The sequence below is a fragment of the Dromaius novaehollandiae genome, chromosome 22, assembly GCF_036370855.1.
Source record: "Dromaius novaehollandiae isolate bDroNov1 chromosome 22, bDroNov1.hap1, whole genome shotgun sequence".
Classification (NCBI taxonomy): Eukaryota; Metazoa; Chordata; class Aves; order Casuariiformes; family Dromaiidae; genus Dromaius; species Dromaius novaehollandiae.
In genome coordinates, this window is record NC_088119.1 from 5,252,239 (window position 1) to 5,272,091 (window position 19,853).

The 19,853-nt window shown below is 61.7% G+C and overlaps 1 protein-coding gene across 8 annotated transcripts; it reads left to right on the top strand.

Moving 5' to 3' along the window:
- The first annotated feature begins 2,758 nt into the window (after positions 1-2,758).
- On the top strand, positions 2,759-12,715 carry LOC112983360 (maestro heat-like repeat-containing protein family member 7). Of its 8 annotated transcripts, none has more exons than XM_064524411.1 (21): positions 2,759-2,889; positions 2,988-3,082; positions 3,305-3,430; positions 3,755-3,834; positions 4,279-4,402; positions 4,725-4,811; positions 5,036-5,140; positions 5,678-5,858; positions 6,138-6,244; positions 6,649-6,798; positions 6,909-7,063; positions 7,382-7,529; positions 7,879-8,066; positions 8,158-8,295; positions 8,730-8,844; positions 9,241-9,381; positions 10,004-10,189; positions 10,818-10,973; positions 11,213-11,314; positions 11,585-11,687; positions 12,328-12,715. In XM_064524411.1, the coding sequence occupies exons 1-21, from the start codon at positions 2,772-2,774 to the stop codon at positions 12,564-12,566; spliced, it is 2,844 nt and encodes a 947-aa protein (XP_064380481.1). In that variant the 5' UTR covers positions 2,759-2,771; the 3' UTR covers positions 12,567-12,715. The 8 variants fall into 8 exon arrangements, with proteins under 8 accessions (XP_064380481.1, XP_064380482.1, XP_064380485.1 ...); XM_064524412.1 differs by having other exon boundaries at positions 10,004-10,180; XM_064524415.1 differs by lacking the exon at positions 10,818-10,973 and having other exon boundaries at positions 10,004-10,180.
- The last annotated feature ends 7,138 nt before the right edge of the window (positions 12,716-19,853 follow it).

Genomic DNA, 19,853 nt, shown 5'->3' on the forward strand with positions numbered 1-19,853 from the left:
GCCCAGCTAAGATGTGGGGAGGAAAAGAAAATGGATGGATGGAGGCTGGGTTAACCAGGGCAGGGTGGCTAGCATGGCTCAACCCACAGCAATGGCAGATGTCTCCCATCACAGGGTCTGAGTTAGCACCTGCCCATGCAGAGCCCCCAGATCCTCCAAGCAGCTCCTGTGAAGTGCAAGGAGCAAGCCCAGAGAGGCACCTGCCCCGCCTCCTCCTCCTCCTGAGGAGCTGCACCAGGTAGCCTGGAAATCGCTGCGCTGGGCAGCTTTGCACTCTCCCGTGCCGTGTGCCCAGAGTGACATAAGTGATGCACCCTGAAGAGCAGCTCCAGCCCCTTCCTCAGCTGCACAGTGTGGCTCCTTCTCCACCCATGCCCATGCTGGTGTCTTTGGGAATGGAGGCAGGCAACAGCAGTAGGGTGTCTTTCACTCTTCTGCTGGGTCTGGCTGAGAACTGCCAGCAGCGGCTGGAGCTCCTTGTCCTGTTGCCAGTCACTGCCAGCAGCAACGGGGCTGCAAATGCCCCCATGGGGAGAGCTCTGAGTGCAGGACTTGGCCACTCAGGGGGGAGGGATGAGGGCAGGGGGGTTAGTGCCCTGCCTGTGCCCGGGGCGGTGTCAGGATGGGCAGAAACCCCCGGCGGGTGAGGGCGGCTTCAGCGTGCCCCCGGCAGCCAGCATTGCTCTGGCGCTGTGGGCTTGGAGGGGCAGCGCAGCGCAGTGTCCGCAGATCTCCCCACAACGAGCTCCTGCAGCCGGGTGGATTGAACATCGAAGGAATGCTTCCCCCCAGACATCGGAAAAGGCTCTGCTGCTAACAAGTCACAACCCAGGAGCTGCTCGGGCACTCTCATAAGCCACACTGGTGCTGTCAAAAGGGACACAGCTTCCTAGTTGTGAGGTTAGAAAAGCTCCCCGAGGCAGTTCCCTGCCCGCCCTCGCCCTTGCCCTCCCCACAAATGCCTTCATTGTCCCCAGTTAACTCTTGGGGAATGGCAGGGATGGCCCTGCACTAGGCTTACGTCTGCCCCTGCCCCTTCCTGTGCCCCTCCTCCTCTGCAGGGCATGGGGCAGCGACCACAGGAGACGCACGGGTAAGGCTTTCAAAGGGGGTGTGAGTGGTCCCCATGGCCCTGTGCTCTGCACCTTCCCTTGCTCCTTCTCCACTCTTTGAGCTGCTCTGTACAAGCCCCATGAGTTAGGCGCTGGCTTACGCTCTCCTCTTCCAACCCTGCCATCCACTCCTCCTCTGCAGAGGCCCAGAGGCCTCCATCCCACAAGTCACCCTCCTGGCAAGTGGCTTGGACTGGAGCCATTTCCCTCCTGCGTTGCTCTGCATGCCACCCTGCACCACCCCACACGGCCCAGCCCCGCCGGGCACTGCACCAGACTTCCGAGGCACTGCCATGGTTGCCACTTTTGTGTATGCCAGGGGTGTGTGGGAGGGGTGTAGGTGCGGGTGCACACACCCGTGCACAGTCCTGCACATGAAAGGCGATGTTGGTGGGACTGCAGCCATATTGGGGAGCAAAGACAAGGGCAATGCCTGCGGTGGGTCTGGGCTGCAGAGATCATCCACGATGGGAAGAGGACCACAGATACTTCCTGCTTTCCAGCAGTGGAAAGCCCTAGACACAAGGACGCGCCATTTGATCCTGGCCCAGAGAGCTCTCTGCCTCTCTGCTCTGAATGGTACCCATCCCACTTGCTGCTGGTGACTGCCTGTGCCTTCCCCTTCACTTGCCATCCCACAGAGCTCAGGGGGCACAGGGAGGAGGACGGGCATGTTCATGGAAGAGAGGCTCATCTGCCTCCAGGATGATGTGGCCCTTTTCTCTCCACACGTCCTATGTCACTCAGCCTCCATCTTCCCCTCCCTGGTCTAGGCTTGCCTCTCTGCTCCTCATCTCGAATCAGCCCCCACGGGAGAGCGCAGCAGACCAGCATGTCGCAGCTCACAATCATGCAGACAACCATCCTTCTTTGGCAGCCTGCGTGTTGAGAGCCAGGTTTGCTCTGGCACCCCAAGGGTTTCCTTGTGGTGGTTTTCCTCTCTGCCTTGGAGAACATGGGGTTGCTGGGAAGCCCGCTGATTTCTGTCTGGAGATGGGGATAATGAGGTGTTGCCATCACTCTGCAGTCCCTGAGGGCCCCTCCCAGGGGCAAGCTGCCCTTCCTGGCACCAGCCCCCTGGCAGGGCCCATTGTGACACAGTGGTGCTGTTGCCAGGCGCCGCCACAGCCTCAGCCCCTCATTGTCCCAGGGGACGGGGACAGGCACACGGCCCAAGCACCGGGGTCTCGCTGACGAGCACCCTGAGCCCAGGCCAAGTCTTTCCCTGCTGCCTCCAGGCAGCCCTGAGGAGATCAGCTCTTTCCTGCCACCTCTCCAGTCCTCACCCAGGTAAGAGGGAAGGGGCCGTGCGGCTCTGCTAGGGGCATGGGGCAAAGGCAGCCCTCAGCCCCTGTGGGCCCTTGGCCACAGCAAAACCTTTTGCTTGGTCAAGTCGCAGCCCCATGTTCAGACTTCTGCAGTACAATCCTCTGCCAAGTCCAGTTGGATGTGGTCCATCCTTCCAGGCTGCAGCAAGACCCCTTTTGCAGGGCATTTACTGCTTCTGGAAACACTGGTGCCCGTGTCTTTTCCCCCCTGTGCCCCTGCTGGCTCCCCCCGCCCTGCTACCTCCCCATTCCAGCAGTATTGTGATGGGACCAGGCTGAACGGCAGGCTCCCTCATGGCCACCCCACAGTACCTTTCCTCCTCCCCACAGGATGGCGGAGAGACCCCCCAGCACCCGCAGGGTGGCCTGGGAGCAGCCCCAAGCCCCTGGCTGGGGCAGCTCTCAGCAGCAGCTGGACCGCCTCAGAGAGCCCCAGGCATGGGGCACAGGTGAGTGGACACCACTGGGCTGCCAGAGCTGGGGGCTCTGAGCAACTCCTGCTCTGCACCAGGCACCCGTCTCCTCTGCTCTCTCGTGTTCTTTTCAGAGCCAGGTTTCTCGGCCTCCAGCTACCTGACTCAGCGGCAAGAGGAGCGCAAAGCCCTCCAGCACATCCAGGCCTTTCTCGGGGCCTCAGAAAAGGTACCTCCATCTATTGCCACCTGGGCTCTGCTGGCATCTCCTGGCCAGCTCCCTCTGTGGCTGCTCCCTGCTCTCTGGCTGCTGGGGGACTGCTGGCTGTGCACAGCTGCTCCCCTCTGGTGTCCTCCACCTCGCACCTCCGCCCTGCACTGCTCTGGTCCTGCAAGCCATGCCTCAGCCCTCTCATGCATCCCGCTTGTCTCTCTCGTCCCCTGCTTTCAGGAAGAGGCCCAGAAGCTGCAGTTTCTGGCCTCCATCTGTGCCCTCTGCAGAGGTGTGGACTGCGAGGCCCTGGGGGGAGACCTGTCTGATCTGTGCAGCAAAGCTGCCCTGGCAGAGGAGATCAAGGTGAGGGGATCTGCCCCCCCCACCCCCCGCCAGCCGCCAGGACATCTGTAGGAGGGGGCAAGAGCAGCAAGGCCCTGAGAGCCCCGTGAGAACAGAGCTGTGGCCCCTGGGCACAGGGAGGGCTGGGACAGGTGCTTGTGGGCACAGAGCTCTGCCTCTGTGGGATCTGGGGGCCACTGGGATGTCCTGTGAGCTGGGAGCTCTGCAGCAAGGGACTGTGCTGGGTGCCAGTGCTGGGATTGGGGTCCGGGGGCTCTGCCCACCCAGCAGAGCCGTGGCTGCATGCTGGCAGTGGCCACGGCCCATGCTGGTTGTGCTCCGCAGGTGCTGTTGGAAGAGCAGCCCCATGACCTCCAGGGCATTGCAGTGCGGCAGCAAGCCCTGCTTGCCATCACCGCCATGAGGTACCTGCCCCTTGCCTTGGCTTAGCCAGAGCTTCCCCCTAGCCCCGTGCCACCTGCACTGGTCCTGACTCCAAGGCATCGCCCACCCTGGCTGGAGTGTGATAGTGCTGTGTGCTGAGCCTCTGCTCTGCCCTGCTCTGGGCCCAACCATGGGCCACACAGGAAGGCAGAGGGAGTGGGCCCTGGGGCTCTGCCAGAGTGTCCCAGCTTTTCCCTCAAACCGCGAGGTAGCAGGAGGAGAGGGCATGTTTCTCCACTGGCCCGCACTCTTCCCTGTCCCTGGAAGAGGGTCCCTGCAGCAGCAGGAGCCTGCCCACAGGGCTCCCCCACCGCTATCACCGCCATGTTGAACTCGCCCTCCCCAAGAGACGCCTCCCCACTCGTGGGGCATCAGGGCTGTGCTCCCAGCCCTGCGTCCAATGGGTGCCTTCTCTCTCCTGGCAGCAAAGTGAGGCCAGTCCTGGAGGACACGCAGAACAACAGCCTCCTCCACGCCTGCATCTGCAGCATCTTCTCCTTCCCTCCAAGGGAGGACATGCAGAGCATGGAGGCTCTTCTCTACGACCAGGTAAGTGCTGGCAGAGCTCTGGAGAGCTGCTGACCCTTGTGTGCTTGTGCCAGCTTACCCTGTGTTGAGAGATGGCCATAGCAGGCAAGGCAGGGCAAGCTCCTTTCTTTGTCTTCCCTGCCTCAGCCCTTCTTGCCCTGCCCCAGTGCTGGGCCTGGGGCAGTGGCCACGGGCCAGCCCGCCTGCAGCAGCTCTGCTGCCTGGAGGCTTCTGTGAGGGCAGCGGGGTGTCCCTGGCAGCCCCAGCAGGAGGAGAGCAAGTCAGTGTCCTGTGCGTAGGACCGACTGCTGCAGCACTGCCACAACGTCTGTCCTCCTTGCAGACGCTGGACGCTCTGCACAACATGCTGCAGGAGCTGGTATTCGGTGCTCACGTATGCGGCCTCCTGGAGCTGCAGCACATCTTGCAGGTGCGGCACTAGCAAAGAGCGGGACTCTCGGGGCTCTGTCCCTCCCCCCAAGGGGAAGTGGCTCCTCGAATGGACACTCCCCAGCACCAGGCACCGAGAGCAAGCCGCAGGCAGGGAGCCTCTCTCAGGGCAGCAGGGCAAAGCCTGCCAGGCACCGGGCAGAGCTGCCACTGTGGTAGCAGCCGTCAAGTCCCAGGGCTGAGCAGCAGCTTTTCTCCTCCCAGGTCCTGCTGCCCTTCACTGAGTCTCAGCGGGCGGCTGAGCGTGAGAGAGCTGTGCACAAGATCGCCCAGCTAAGCAAACTGCTGACCAGCTCATCGCTGTGGGAGGTGAGGGGCCTCTGGAGATGGGCAGAGGCAGGGGTGGGCTGCAGTGGCCAGGAGAGAAGGAAAAGGAGCTGAGAAGGGGGCTGCGGCATGGGGCAGAGGAGCCCAGGCTGTGGGCTGCAGAGCAAGGAAAGGGAGCAGAGGCAGTGGAAGAGAAGAGGGCAGGAGCATGGGCTTGCACGTGAGGCTGTGCTTGCTGGGGACAGGTGTCTTTTACTCACCCTTCCTCAGTAAGGCCCCTTGCCTTCCAAGGGCTGTGCAGGGAGGCTGCTTAGTCCTGGCCTTGTCACAGCTGCTGGGCCCTGGCTCAGGGCCACTCGGTGGGAGGGGAGGTTGCCCCTCGTCTGGGCAGAAGAACTGGTAGGGTGCAGGGGAGGGCAGGCTGGGACATGCAGCACTGCAGCCATTTGGCAGCAGTTGCCGCAGGGCTGGGCAGATGCCTGCTGCGCTCTGGCTCACTCAGGCACCCCATGCCTGGGTTCAGAGCTTTGGCGCCACAGCCCCCCTCAGCCCTGCTCTCAGTCCTTCCTCCCTCCCCAGGGCCATGTCCCCAGCAGAGGAGTGCAGGACAGCACTGCCAGCTTGGGGACGGAGCATTTCCAGATGCTGGGACAGCTGGTGGCACGTCTTCGACTGTGCTGCAGTGATGAGGACGAGGGCACCAGGCGTGGGGCTGCTGATGCTCTTTGCCACCTCGGCAGCTTTCTCCTGAAGCGAGAGAGTAAGAGAAGATGCATCGGGCTGGGCCCTGCCAGACACCAACACGCCAGCAAGGGCAGGCGAGAGCCCTCGCCCACTGGGCTGCTCTCCTCAGCTGGAGGAGAGGGGCAGAAAGCCTTCAGACAGGGGTGTAGGCAAGCCACCATGCTGCATCACCCCGCACCACTGCCATAGGGCTGCCTTTTCCTTTGGCAGCCAGTTTCTCCCTGATGCCTGCGGACTGCCATCGCATTCTTTCCACCTTTCCTCCTGACTGTGCTGTGTTTTCCCTCCGGCCCAGGTGGGAAGCCTTCAGAGGACAGCGCAGAGCATCGCCGTCTCCAGGGGGACTGGAAAGCTGAGACCTTCTGGCTGTCATGGTCCCAGAGCACCAGCGACACCACCATGGTAAGGAGCTCCTCCTTTGCGGGACACATGGCCCCAGGGAGGCAGCAGGCTTGGTGAGCACAGGGCTCAATGATCAGTGTGGCTGCAGGAGCCTCGCAGGCCCCACGCAGAGGGCTCCCACCGTGCCTGTGCAGGGAAGAGCCAAAGGCTCGTCTCAGGGCACAGCAAGGCCATCACAGGGGCACCGTGACCCCCATTAGCTCCCTCACTCCAAAGGCCCTCTGCCCACATCCTCCCCAAGGCCAGCCCCCAGCCCAGCATGGCCCCTGCTCCCCGCTTGCCTGGCGGCACTGCCCCAGCTCTGCCCCACCTCTCTCCCTCCAGAGCTGCTCTCCCTGCTCAAACAAGCAGCCCTGTCGGGGCACTCAGGACACCCATCTTCCCTCCCCTCCTTCCTCCCACAGATCTTTGGGAAACACCTCTGCCCCTCCGAGATGACAGAAGTCATCCTCACAGCCATCGAGGGCATGAGCGACTCCAGTGCCTACCACACCCTGGCAGCTGCCCGCATGCTGGCTGTGGCCATGAGACACTCTGCCTCCCGGCTGCGGCACGTAAGCATCCTGTGGCTGGCGTGCCCTGGGCTCTGGGCCGTTGTTCCAAGGCAGCGGAAGAAACTGCCGCCATCCCACGGCAGCCCCACTCTCAGCCGTATCCCCTGCAGGCATCTCGCATCGTGAGGTGCATCTATGAGAATCTGATGCACGTCAGCGAGCAGTTGGCCCGGCGCGTCCTGCTTCGGACCCTTCTCCAGCTGAGCTCCCTCTACCCGGAGAAGGCGGTCAGGAGCCTGCTGGCATCCTCTGTGCTGTGTGACAGGTATGGGGCCACAGGCCTTGAGGGCTACTAGCACATGGGGAGAGGGGCCCCGAGATGCTGTGGCTGCTGAAGCCAGGCAGATTTGCAGGACACCCTGAGGGGCAGACCAGAGCCCCGCTGCTGCGCTCCCACTATGCACCCAGGGCCATGCGCTCCACCATCTCCTGCCTGCCCACGCAGGGCTCTCCAGTGCTCCCAGAGACGAGCAGCGGGCAGGGCAGGGCAGGGCTGACACAGAGCCCAGGCCCTCAGGGGCTTGCCCAGGCCTCAGTGCTGCAGCTCTGGGGGCCCCACTGACCGAGCACTCGGGGCCCACAGTGTCGCCGTGGCCATGTGGCGGGTGATGGTCTCCCAGCCCGCAACGGCAGAGAAGGTCCTGGGGGAGCTGCTCTTCGTGCTGCAGGAGAGGCGCCAGGGCAGGCGGGTCTGCTTTGTCGAAGACGAACCTCACGTCGTGCCCCTGGCCGTGAGTTCCTGGATAAGACAGCACTCCCTCCAGGGCTGCGCTCCCCTCTCTGGGGCAAGAGGCCAGGCACCCTCTGCCCTCCCTCTCCACCCTCCCTCTCCACCTCCCCAACACCTGCCCTGCCCTGGGCCCAACAGACACAACATCCTCACAACACAGCCAGCTCGTAGTGCCCAGGACAGAGCCCAGAGACCTGCTGGGACTTGCCCCAGGCCAGGCAGGCAGCCTCGGCTCTCCATCTGCCTCTGCCCTGGCTGCGCGCAATGCCAGAGCCTCCCTCTGCCTCTCCCCAAGGGCTCCTCGAGGAGCAGGGGTCTGCAGTGACTGCTGTCTCGGGGTGTTTCTGCAGGCAACCAGGGCCCTGCGCAAGATCCTCCTGCAGCCCACCTTGCAGCAGGGGAAGGCCCTGTTCCCCATGCTCTGCGTGGCTCTGCTCTTCCAAATCTCGTTCGCCATGGAGGCCACGCTGCAGGACGTCGAGGCCTTCTTCAAGACAGACACTGAGGAGGGCAGAGGCAGCCCCATAAGCCCCGTCAGGTGCTGCCTCTCCGTCCCCCATCTCTCCCATGGCTCTGCAGCCTGGAGTAGGGCTCGGTTTGTGACCGGTGGTGCATTGCTCTGCCTGCAGGTCCGCTCTGCAGGCCCTGCAAGCCCTGCTGCACTGGGCAGGCTATGGGGAGCAGGTTGGCGTCCTCCACAAGACGGGCGGATGGGACATGCTCATCTGTGCCGAGAGCCACCACCAAGGCATCACTTTGCTGGCAAGGTAAGAGCCCTCTCTGCCCGGCTGCATGCAGGGCTGCCCCTGGCCCCGGCAGGCCTGCTCACGAGCTGTGTGGCCAGAGAGCAAGAAGGGTGCAGGATGGCCAGAGGCACCTGGGAAGAGCCACAGCCATGGGAGTCCAAAGTGGGAGGGACGTGTGGGAAGGGCATTGCTGCAGAGGAGGAAGGGACAGATTTTGCCAGCCACCCACCAAGGGGCACCCAATGGAGTCAGACGCAGGGTTTCTCCTGGAGACGTGCAATGCCGAAAGCTCCCCCGCCCATGTGCAAATGCCCCTGGCTGCTGCGGCAGAGCGGAGCCGCAGACTTGCCCTGCATGTCCTGGTCCCCGGGATAATGACTAGACTTGGCGGTGCAGGCCCGGATGAGGTTTAGCTGCCTGCCTCAGGACCCACAGGACCTTCTTCCCCCCACCAGGCAGCTGAGGACCAGCGCCACAAAGGAGTGCCACTGGATCTTCCACCACCTGCTCCTGGTTCTCAGCATGAGGGACGTACAGCGGGAAATCCCCTCCATGGCTTTCTTCACGGAGGTGGGCCTGAGGGCACAGTGCTTCACTGCGGTGCCCTGAAGCACTCAGCTCTGGCACCCGCCAGCAGGAACAGCACAGGAGTCGGCAAAGCTGGGGAGGTGCTGGCCCTCCTCCCCATACTGCCTTTCTGCTGGGCTGACACTCCCAAGGCCCTGCATTTCATGCACCCTCTGTGCCAGATCTCTGCATTCAGCTTCTCCAAGGCAGGCGGATGAGGGGCTGCAGCTGGGCCAGAGGTGGCAGGAATAGCGAGGGGAGAAGCTGTGACACGTGCCGTGGGGTCTGCCTGCCCCTGGGGCCTTGCCTTGAGCTGTCTGAGCACAGCAGTCAGCGGCTGCCCGCTGCGGCCCATCCTGCCGGCGCTGCCAGGCTCTCACTCTGCTGTGTTCATTTCAGCTGCTGAACTGCGCCGAGTTTTCCACCGCTGTGGATGAGCAGGTGCTGCGCCTCTTCCAAAGGCACCTGAGGACTGGGCGCCTGGTCATGCGCGGGCTGGTGCTGCGAGGCCTCCTCATGCTGTCGGAGAGCCCTGAGGTGGTGAGCAGGGGCAGTAGGGCAAAGCCGTGTCAACAGCCTGAGGCTGGGCAGCGGGCGGTAGGTCTTTGGTGGCACTCGGAAGCTGTGGGAGCTGCTCTCAACTGCCGCTGTGCTCTTCGTCACCCCCGAGTCCCTGTGGCCCAGTCCTGGGCTCTGTGGCACAAGGAGAAAGGCACCAGAACGTGCCTGAGAGCATGGACAAGGACATCTCTGCATGGCCCTGCATCCTGCTGTGCACAGGCCGTGGGTGCCCGCAGAGCCCTGGCATTGGGGCACTGGGCTCTGGGAGAAAGAACCTGCTCTGCTGGCGACTGGACCCTGCCCAGGGAGCTTTCCAGACAGGGCTGGTTCCTAACCAAGCTGCCCACTGGGCTCTGGCAGGGGAGGAGGCAAGGGATGGTGTGGTGATGGCCTGACTTCTCCTGTCCCCCTCCCTGCTTCTGACTCCCGCATGCCCCATGGCTGTGCCCGTAAGCCCAGCCTGCCTGCAGGTTGCTGCAGGAAAGGCCTGGGCGCTGTGGGCTGCAGTGGGCAGCCAGAGAGGAGGCTGCTGTTACTGCAAGCCTTTGTGCCAAGGCATCTTCCCTTGCTTCAGCACAAGGCAGCTGTGTGTTTCCTGCAGGCCGGAAAACTGCAGGGCCTGCTGCCAGACGTGATGGAGCGCCTGCACGATGCCGACCGGGATATCAATGTGAAGGCTCTGTGTATCCTGCGGAACGTGCTGCATCACATGGAGAGGGAGAGGGCCGGCCCCGTGGCTCTGCAGCTGGCAGAGAAGCTCCTGCCACTCTTTGATGATGTACGTCCGGTATGGGAGCTGCACCCTGCAGATGGGCCCTCTGCAATGCCAGCCTGCCCTCTGCCCAGCCCTGCGTCCAGCCCTCTGGCAGGACCACCTCCCCCTGCTGCCCCGGGGCTCACCAGGGGCCAGCTGCTGGCCTCCACAGCCCCACGGCTTCTCCCTTGCCAGTTGACCCCCTGAGGAGATGAGTGCTCCCCACCCTGGCTCCTGTGTGCTCAGCCCAGCCCCTGCACACAGCAGTCACAGGCCAACACTTGCTCTGAGAGCCCGCGCAGCTCAGCCATTGCCTGCTGCCCGGCGGGACCACGTGCTTTTCCCGCTTGCCGAGCCATGCAGGCCAAGCCTGGAGCAGGGCCTCCGTGCCCAGGAGTGGACAGGGAGGGCAGCCTTGCCTCCTCCTCCCTGCGTGCCCTGGGGTAGCTCCTCTCCTGGAGCTGGTGCGAGTGTGGCCAGGCTTAGAGAAGCTGCTCGAGGCCCAGAGGCCTCTGCCAGCTGTGCTCTGCCTGGCCGCAGCGTGGGATGGCAACCCACTGCGCTGCCTTCCTTGGTGCGGGGGCCGGTATGACCTGGCTGCAGCCCCTCATCTCATGGGGACTGAGGTCCTGCCCTTGCTCCCCTGCCTGCCTCCCACCAGGTCTCCAGCCGCGTGCGCAAGCACTCCCTGTGTCTCTTCAAAGCCCTCATGGAGACTGTGGTGGGGAAATGGAAGCGGCGCCTGAGGAAGCACGTGCAGAGCAGCCTTCTCCTGCTCTTCTTCCACCTGAGTGACCAGGCCCCCGGAGTGGCTCAGGTGTGCATTTCTACACTGCCCAGGGATGCAGGAAGGGTGACAGTGGCAGCCTGTGGGTGAGCTCCCGTCTCTGCTGCCCCGGGTGCTGGTACCCATGCCCACCCCTGCCTGCTGAGACAGAGACAGCACAGGCTGCCAGGGGCCAGGGACAGCTTTGGGGGGACAGGCAGGGGAGGCAAGGCACCACTTCCCCTCGCCCACTGCGGGCCATGTCTCCCCTAACCACTGCTCCTCTGCAGGCCTCGCAGGAAACCCTCCTGGCAGCAGCAGAGTTCCTCAAGTGGAACCAGCTCGGGTACCTGACCCAGACGCTGCAGACCTGGAGGATTGGCGAGTGCCTGGTAAGGGCAAGCGCAGAGCCCCTGTGACCCAGCTGCAGGAGGCCTGCCCTGCATGCATTGGGGGTGGGGCAGGCAGCTGTGCTCTTCGCCCACTGCTGCAGCCCCACGTCCCAAGCCCCCAGCCTGGAGCTGCACGCACGCTCCCTTGCCGCAGGCCCCCAGCCCAGAGGGACTCTTGGGCTGTCCTGCCAGGCTGTCCCTGGGAGGAGGCAGTGGCTGGGCTGTGTGGCGAGGCTCTGCCTCAACCCTGTGGCCTTGTGCTCTCGCCAGCTGGTGCAGGACAGGAGCAGGGCAGAAAAGTACCTCTGCCAGAGCCTTCCCTACCTGGAGAGCCCGCAGGCGGCCTTGCAAGAGTTGGCCGTGAGGTTCATAGGTAAGCCACAAGCCCCGGGAGCCCTCTCTGTCCCAGAGTTCCTTGGTCCCAGCGATGGGTGACTCACAACAGCCCAGGGCAGGGCTGGCGCTCTTGGAGGCTGGGGGGAGCCTCCTTCAGCCCCACAGGCCCTCCGTGGGTGCTGCGCCACGGGGAGCACGCTGGGCCAAGCCCTGGCCAAGGGGAGAAGGGTGGGTGCGTGACCAGAGTGGCAGGGCTGGATGGGAGCTGTGCTGCTGGGGGTGCTGGGGGCACGAGGTGTGATGGGCCGTGTGTGCCTAGGGCTCGCCACGCAGCACATGAGGAACAGGAGCGCAGAGAAACTCTCCGCCATCCGCACTTGTGAGTGAGGGCTGCGCTGGGTCATGCAGGGCTGGAGCGGGGTGAGGAAAGAGCTGGGAGCTGTGCTGGCGTTGCCTGGCCTGCCCCAGGCCAGCAGCGCTCTGTGTCCGGAGGGCAGAGGGGGTATTTCAGAGGAGTTAGGGGCCTTCCTGAGCAGTGATTTCCAGCTGATCCCCCTGCTGCCCACCTGCTCCTGCCTGGCCAAGGCCAGAGTGGCGTGGGGGCAGCCCTGTCGGCAGGGCAGGCCGGGGCTCTCTGCAGCTCCGTGGCCCTGATCTCGGCTCTCTGTCTGTCTCAGTCCTCCAAGAACTGCTAGATGACGGCAGGCCCTCGATCCACTGCCTGGCTGCTCAGACCATCCTGCTCCTGGATGCCGTGCAAACACAGGAGCCATCAGGATGGCAATGCCAGGCGCTGTGCTGCAGGCTGCGGAGACTGTGGGAGAGGTGGAGGCCTCCCCCGGCAGACGACTCTGTTGTAGCACAGCTCCACGAGCGCTCCCAAATGCTCCGTGATCTGCACACTGAAGACACCTGAGTGTGCCAGGCAGCCTGGGGCATTCCCAGCATCTCCCCCGGCCTGCAGCATAACTGCCCCCCCTCCGGCACCTCCCCTCGCTGGCCTCCTGTTACATGTTCACCGCCTAGCTGTGCTCCCCACCAAGAAGCAGCCCTTCTTCACCATGAGTGGGTGTCTTTTATTTTGGGGGACAAAGGCAAGCGAGAGATATGGGCCATGTGAAGACCCAGGATCTGCCCCTCAGCCTGGCACACGGGTACACGTGCGGCTTCATGGACTGCGACCTCGAGAAAGAGCTGTTCTGCCACGGTGGCTCAGTCCTGCCCGTCCCTGAACCCTCGGTGCCAGCAGAGTAGCTGTCAAATATCCCCGCACCTCCCTGCATGCAGCTGCGGCCTTCTGCTGTGCCACGGGGTAAAGGTGCACCCCGTGCTGTGTGATCAGGTAAAGGACAGGTTCCACTGGGAAACACTTCCAGACATCGTTGATTCGCTTTGGCTTTTTTTTCTCCCTCTGGCCTACCTGGTGCTTTCATACTGATTGCTTCCTGACACCAAGGGCCGCTGCGGATGAGTATCGCTCCTGCAGGGCCCTCGCACATGTCTGCATTGGGGCTTCCTGGCTGAGCAACGACTCCTGCTCACTCCTGCTCACAGCCACTGTCCCCAGGGCTGTTTCCTGGAGGAAACAATGCTCTGAGCAGTAGCGGTGCCTGGCCGTACATGGAGGCAGGGCAAGCACAAGATGAGAGAGCCTGATTGTAAGAGAAAGGGCTGTCCTCCCTCTGGAAGGAGGAGGGTGTCTGTCTCTGCATGGGTGGTTTCTGCAGCAGATGCTCTTTACAGAAATATTTCCCTTGCAGGGCTTGCTCTGTGGCTGAGGGAGTAGGCAGAGCAAAGCCCCGTGGGGAGGGAGTGTCGCACACTTGGGTCCAGGCCCTTCCTCTTCTGTGCCTGGTCCTGTCTGTATCCGGAGAGTCCCTCAGGAGAGGCAGGGCATGGGTGGGTGCAGGGGTCCCTTCTGCATCTGCTGCCGAGCTGGGTGCAGGCCCTGCTGTCTGGCTGGGTGCTGGATGGCAGGAGAAGATCAGCAGGGGTCCTGGGGGTGTTTGGGCAGGTTGTGGTCCTCAGGAGGGGCAAAGAGAGGGAAGGCCCCCGTAGCCTCCTTTGTGTGCCCTTGCCTGACCACAGCCTGCCTTAGCTCTCCATTAGGTTCCTACAGCCCCCTTGGCCACATGGCCTGGACTTCCGAGGCAGCAAAGCCCACCCGTGGCCAGCAAGTTTTGTACAAGCACAAAATTTGCCACGCGCAGAAGCATGGCCCTGCATGCAGGGAGCCTGGGGTGCACCAAAGATTGCCGTTTGATGCCTTTGCTGAGCACTTTAAGCATGAGCGCCTCATGTCTCCAGAGAGCTTTCTCGTGGTAGCACGGAGGTGTGCCTGGAGCAGCAGGGAGAGAGTTTTGCTGCATCCTCTGGGCTGAGGTTTGCAGGCTGCTTTGAGCTGGCAGAGGGAGGAGCAGGCAGGCACCTGCAAGCTTCAGCTCGCTCATTCTGGCAGGTGCCTGGGCACCGCGTGAAGGGCAGAGCTTGACGCGGCCTTGATTTTCCTGGCAGCCCTGGTGGGACTGGCAGGCTTGGGTGAGATACGACCTTCAGGCTGGCGGGCAATGGGGGCACATGATTCCTGCCCCTCCAGGCAACAGAGAGTGTTTCTGTAGGGAGAGCAGGCCTGCAGGCGGGACATGGCAAAGGGTCTGGGACAGGTCAGCAATAGTGGGCATAGAAGGTGGACTAAGGAGGTCTTGGTCTAATTTGGCACCTATCAAGCGTTCTTGTATGTGCCATTAATACAGAGGAATTTTGAAAGAGAGCAAGGTGCTCAGGAGCAGACCAATACCGCTTCTCAGAACTTCTCTCGCAGATGTACGGGAGAAAATGCTCTCAGTCTCCGTAGGGATGGATGTAGTCCTTGAGGGACATCCAGAGCAGGCACACTCAATGCAAGAAGAGCTACAATGCTGCACAAGGACAGGGCTAGGGCAGCTATTGCAGGGTGTGGTATGGAGGAAATGTTAGAGTAGGAAGTTATGCTCAGAGGTAGGAGAGGAGCAGTTCAGTGGTGAGGTAGGGTCTCTGCCTCCCCAGCCTGTGCAGCAGGGAGGAATGCTGGGAGGCACATGGTGGAGGGTCTCTGATGAGGAAAAGGGTCCAAAGCCCTGACATGGGTTCAACGGGAGACTGGACTGGGGCCAGAGCCATTGACGGCTGCAACACACTCAAGCCAAACCAGACTCATAAATCGCCTCTGCTGAAAATAGCTGGAGCATTACAGCGAGTACTCAGGAGAGGTATCCTCCCTGCTTGTCCACCCGTTGCCCTTCCCTCTGCCTCCACTCCTGGCCACTGTTGGAGAAGGGGGCTCTTGGCAGGAGACACAAGTGCTCTTGTGGTTTTACCCACTGCCCAACAGAGCCCAAGGAGGGAAGATCCCTTCCTTGCCCTGCATCTGGGGATCAGCTAAGCCCCCAGCATGTGAGCAAGACCTGTCAGCCGGACACCATACAAGATGCTCTGTTCAAGCCCCTGCCACCAGCCCCCCTTGCTCTGAGCAGTCCCACTTCTTTTCACGTCTCTCCTTCAGCTCTGGGGCATCACCACTGCTTGGCTGCAGGGAGTCCCTGTGTCCCTGAGTCCATGTGGATTTCTCGGCCCAACAGGAAACAGCTGGTCACCCCCTTTCTGGGAACTAGCTGCCCCTCTGTGCCCAGCACTCTGGTCATGCTAAATCTGTTTGCTGGAGCAAAGAGCTGGCCCTGGAGAGCAGCTAAGACAGAAGCTGACAAAACCAGCTGTGGCGGCCGCAAAGAGGCATTAGCTGGTGTTTCCGCCCGAGGGAGAGGATGCGGAGATGTTTGCAGTGAGGCCTCCTGAGGTGACACACAAAGCTCAGTCTTAGAGGCAGAGGGTCAAGATGTGTCAGGAGGAGAGACAGGACAGCGGGAAGCAGAAGGAGGCAAAGACAGTGAGGCAGCTGGAGAAAAGAGATGGCCTGTGCCTGCTGGCCACTAGAAGCTGGATGAGTGGCCTCGCACCCACATACTGATGAGGTAAGGAAGTGGTGGTTTGGATCCCAGCAGGAGAATGATTTTGGTTCTGTCCCCAAGCTCCGGAAGTGCCTAAAGATGTGTGAGAGAAGGTTTAGGCTTTGTGAGAAAAGTAGGACATCTGGGAGACCAGATAATACATACGATGAATACGAGGGCACTACTAACTCATGCCAGAATGCCATCTTACATGAGCAGAATGCTTTTTTTCTACACATGGTACATCTCATACTGCTTGTTCAGGGCCACAGTCTTCCCACGTGGTTCTTCCAGACTCTCCTGGCATGAATGGCTCGTCCTTCCTAAGGACTGATCCCCGAGCAACAGCTCACAATGCTTGTCAGCTGCTCCCTCTGCCCAGGTCTCAGAGAGGAAAGGAGAGTCTGCTCACCAGGGGATTTCCCCCCAAAGGCTTGACTCCAGAGACATCATTTTTCCTGCGGTCAGGAGCCTTTCAGCTTCTGGAGGTACTATGGGTTTTTTGGCCAGTGACCCACCAGAGAGGCAGCAGCACTCTGAGCTAGGCTTGAGCTGTGCTGGGGCAACAGGGATGTGCTTGGCCATCTCTGAAAGCAGCCAGGGCCTGATGTATCCCTGGGAGGAGCTGAGAGGAGGGGATTTCTTCCACGCTAGGCAGGGAATTAAGTCTTCCCCTGGAACTGCGCCTGAGTCTCTGCCCCTACTGCAGGGCACTGCAGCATGTCCCAGACGAGCGGGAAGACAACCTGGGAGCCACCTTCACTTTCATCCTCTGCTTCTCCAGGTACTGGAGCAAATAGCCAAGGAGAGAGGAGAGGAACGGGGGCATAGGGACGGTGAGCAATAGACCACCTCACACTTCCTTTTCTGACTTGGCATTTCAGGTGAGGTACTCTGATTTGCAGCACTACTTGCTCTAACCACCAGGCCAGGCCTTTCTTTCAGGCACTGCACACAGAGAAGGTCAGCCCCGTAACCTGGAGCGCAGCAGATAGCCCTGCCAACCGAGGACCCAGCAGTCCTGACGCTCCAGGCCCACACTGTCACCTAGGCGCCAGGATTTGGGGCTCTGCCCAGATGTGGGGTCCAGCAAAGGGGAGTGGATTTGCAAATGTGCACGTTCCTCCTTGTCCCACGGGTGGGTATGTAGACCTGCTTAGGCTTTTCTCTTTAGAAACTCTTTAGAGACTCTTCAGTCTCACCCCTTCACCCAGGCAATAAGCTGAAGAGGTTTTGTTGCCACGCAGCACAAGAAAGCAATGGAGGAGAAGTGGCAGCAATAGCAGGGAGCAATAAAAAAATAAATAAAAAGAGCAATAGCTCTGCTTCCACTGACTCTCTCTCCTGGCTGACTTGTGCTATGCAGCACACCCTGGCCACCCATTTCCTCCTGCCTGTCAACACAGCCAGAGCTCCCTCTTTCCTCCCTTCCAGCTTTGGGTTGTGTACACACAGGAACCCAGGAGCCACCCAAAATGACAAGGAGTGGCAGTGCGATGCAACGTTTTGCAGCCGCTTGTGGGGGTCCCTCACCCCGCTGGAGGAGCCCTGGTCCCAGCACACAAGGGCCAGGCACGACTACCTCTTCCCTGGGGCTCTGGGCAGCAGGAGAGCAGGGAGATGGGAGCAGGGGCGCAGCTCAGCTCTCCGCCAGGGGCAGCCTGGCAGGAGGTGCTGGGATTATCACGCTGTGGGATCCACACTGACCAAGAACTCTGAGCTGCTGCCCACAACCACTCCCCACCTTGCTGTCCCAGCCCTGGAGCTCTTGCGGCAGAGCAAGGGACACGGAGCTTTCTCCCATAAGAGTTGGCATCCCCTCTCGGTTTGCATCCTGGAGCCTTTCCCCACAGTGTCACTGACTCTTGCTTTCTCCCAGATATCATGGGCCAGACCACAGGCTGTTCAGGGCCCGGAAGACAGGTGGGATGATCTTGAATGGAAAGCTGGTACAATCTACAAGCTCTAATGGCTTGAGAGGAGTGAGAGAAGGACTCCAGCAGTCGCCTTGCCTTCCCACCCCTGCAAACAGCCAGGCCCTGAGAAGACAAGGCCGTCTCCCCACGGGGACGCGCAGGCTCTGGGCGGGCAGCACTGTGGCCCCAGGGGGAGTGGGGGGGTGGAAAACGCCTCTCACCCCACAGAGGGGCAAAACATGCTTCTCCAACAGCTCTCACAGGCCAAGCAGTCTCGGCGCAGGACTGGCAGCCAGCTCTGTTTCTTGCCGCTCAGCACAGACCTGACTGAATCGGGTTTGGGAAAGGAAACGTCACGCACTCCCTAACAGCCCTCTACACACACAGCTCTCCTTCTGCTCCCCACTTCAGCCGCAGTGAAACACCCTCCCCCTCCCTAGCCTCAGCTTCCCTCCTTTCTGCTGTGGGCTGCGCTTGTTGCTCCGGGCTTCCCCCAGCCCTGCCCCGTCGCTCCCCGGCGGGGCCAGTCTGCCCAGCTGCGCTCGCGGCCCCGGCCCCTCCAGGAGCCTGGCCCCAGCAGCTCCCCCCACCGCAGCACTGGTCCCGCCTCTGACCGACTGTGGCTCTGGTGCGTGCTGGCTCGCTTCAGCCGTTACAGACCGGCTGGAACCGGCTGGAACGGCCGGAAGCCAGCAGGGGCAGCGGAAGGGCCAGAGAGGCCCCGGCTAGCCCAAGCTCAGCCGCCCCAGAGACACAGCCACCTTCCCAGGCGTCAGGGCAGCGCTCGTAGCCCTGTATCCTCTCCCTCCCGCTGGGTGCCTCTCACTCCGGCACCAAGGGGAGGACACCCAAAACAGCCTCCTCGTCCACGGCTGGATGAGGCCCAGGCTGGCCATGGGCTCCCCAGTGCCCACCCCAGGGGGCCTTTCCTCCTCCCCACAGGATGGCAGCAGACCCCCCCCAGCACCCCCAGGGTGGCCTGGGAGCAGCCCCAAGCCCCTGGCTGGGGCAGCTCTCAGCAGCAGCTGGACCACCTCAGAGAGCCCCAGGCATAGGGCACAGGTGAGTGGACACCACTGGGCTGCCAGAGCTGGAGGCTCTGAGCGTGCCCTGCTCTGCACCAGGCCCCCATCTCCCTGACATGCTGGAGCGGGAGTTCTCCAAGGGCTTGGCGTCATGGTGGGGCCTGAATGCTGGTGCTGGCTCTGGGCTCCTGAGCCAGCCCTTGCACTTAGGTCCTGCCATGCTACCAGGCCCCTGGGGAACCCCAGCTCCAGTGTGCTGGGGAGACAGGCACCCAGTGTGGAACAGGGTACTCGCAGCCTCTGGACCTGCCAAGGGATTTGGCCTTGTTCCAGGCTGCCCTGAGGGTTCTGAGGGAGAGTTCTTTCTGCCATCTGTGTGGAGGATGTTGAGTGAACTGTAGGGGCCACTCACTCCCATGAGCTCCGGGACCCAGGAATCTCTCCTGCTCAGCTGCTGGAGCTTGACCTGGTGTTCCTGGGGACCCAGAGGTCTCTTGGTCCCAGGCCGATGAATGGAGCTGCCACTCTGCCTTTTGCAGGTTCAACCAGTAGCAAGGCTGAGCATGTATCCAGGACAGACACACACACACAGACACACAGACACACAGACACAGACACACAGACACACACAGACACACACACAGACACACACACACACACACACAGACACACACACACAGACACTCTCATGGACGACACTGGCATGGCTGGCTACGCTGACTGCCGCAGACAAGGTGCTGCCTTCAACAACACCCACATACAACAAACACTACAAGAGCTCACAGAAATAAGAAGTATAGAGAGCCAAGTCCCTTCCTCTTCTCCGGCTAGTAAAGAGTGAAGTTGCTAGTGAAAGCACACATGGCCTCACTCTCTGGTTCACAAGCAGATGCACATTTGCAGATCCTTTGAATATCAACACGGCCCATCTGTCCATCTGATATTCCTACCTGGATCCTGAGTCCTTGGCGTTGATTCGGGGGGTTCTCCTCTGTGCTGTCTGTGGAAAACTCCCTGGTGCTTCTCCAGGAGCCAGATGCCAAGTTCCAGGACAGCACTGTCTCTGTGTGCTGAACTCATACATGCTGATGTCAGCATGCAGCATTGCACAGAAAGGCGGGGGGGGCAGTGTCCTGCAGAGCAGTTCCTTCTCTGCCACTGTTTGCGTGTAGCTCTGAGCTCAGACAGACCAGAGGTAGTAACAGGAGGTTGTGTTGAGGCTGGGTCTCTGCCTCTCCAGCTTGTGCAGCAGGGGGAATGCTGTGAGACACATGTTACT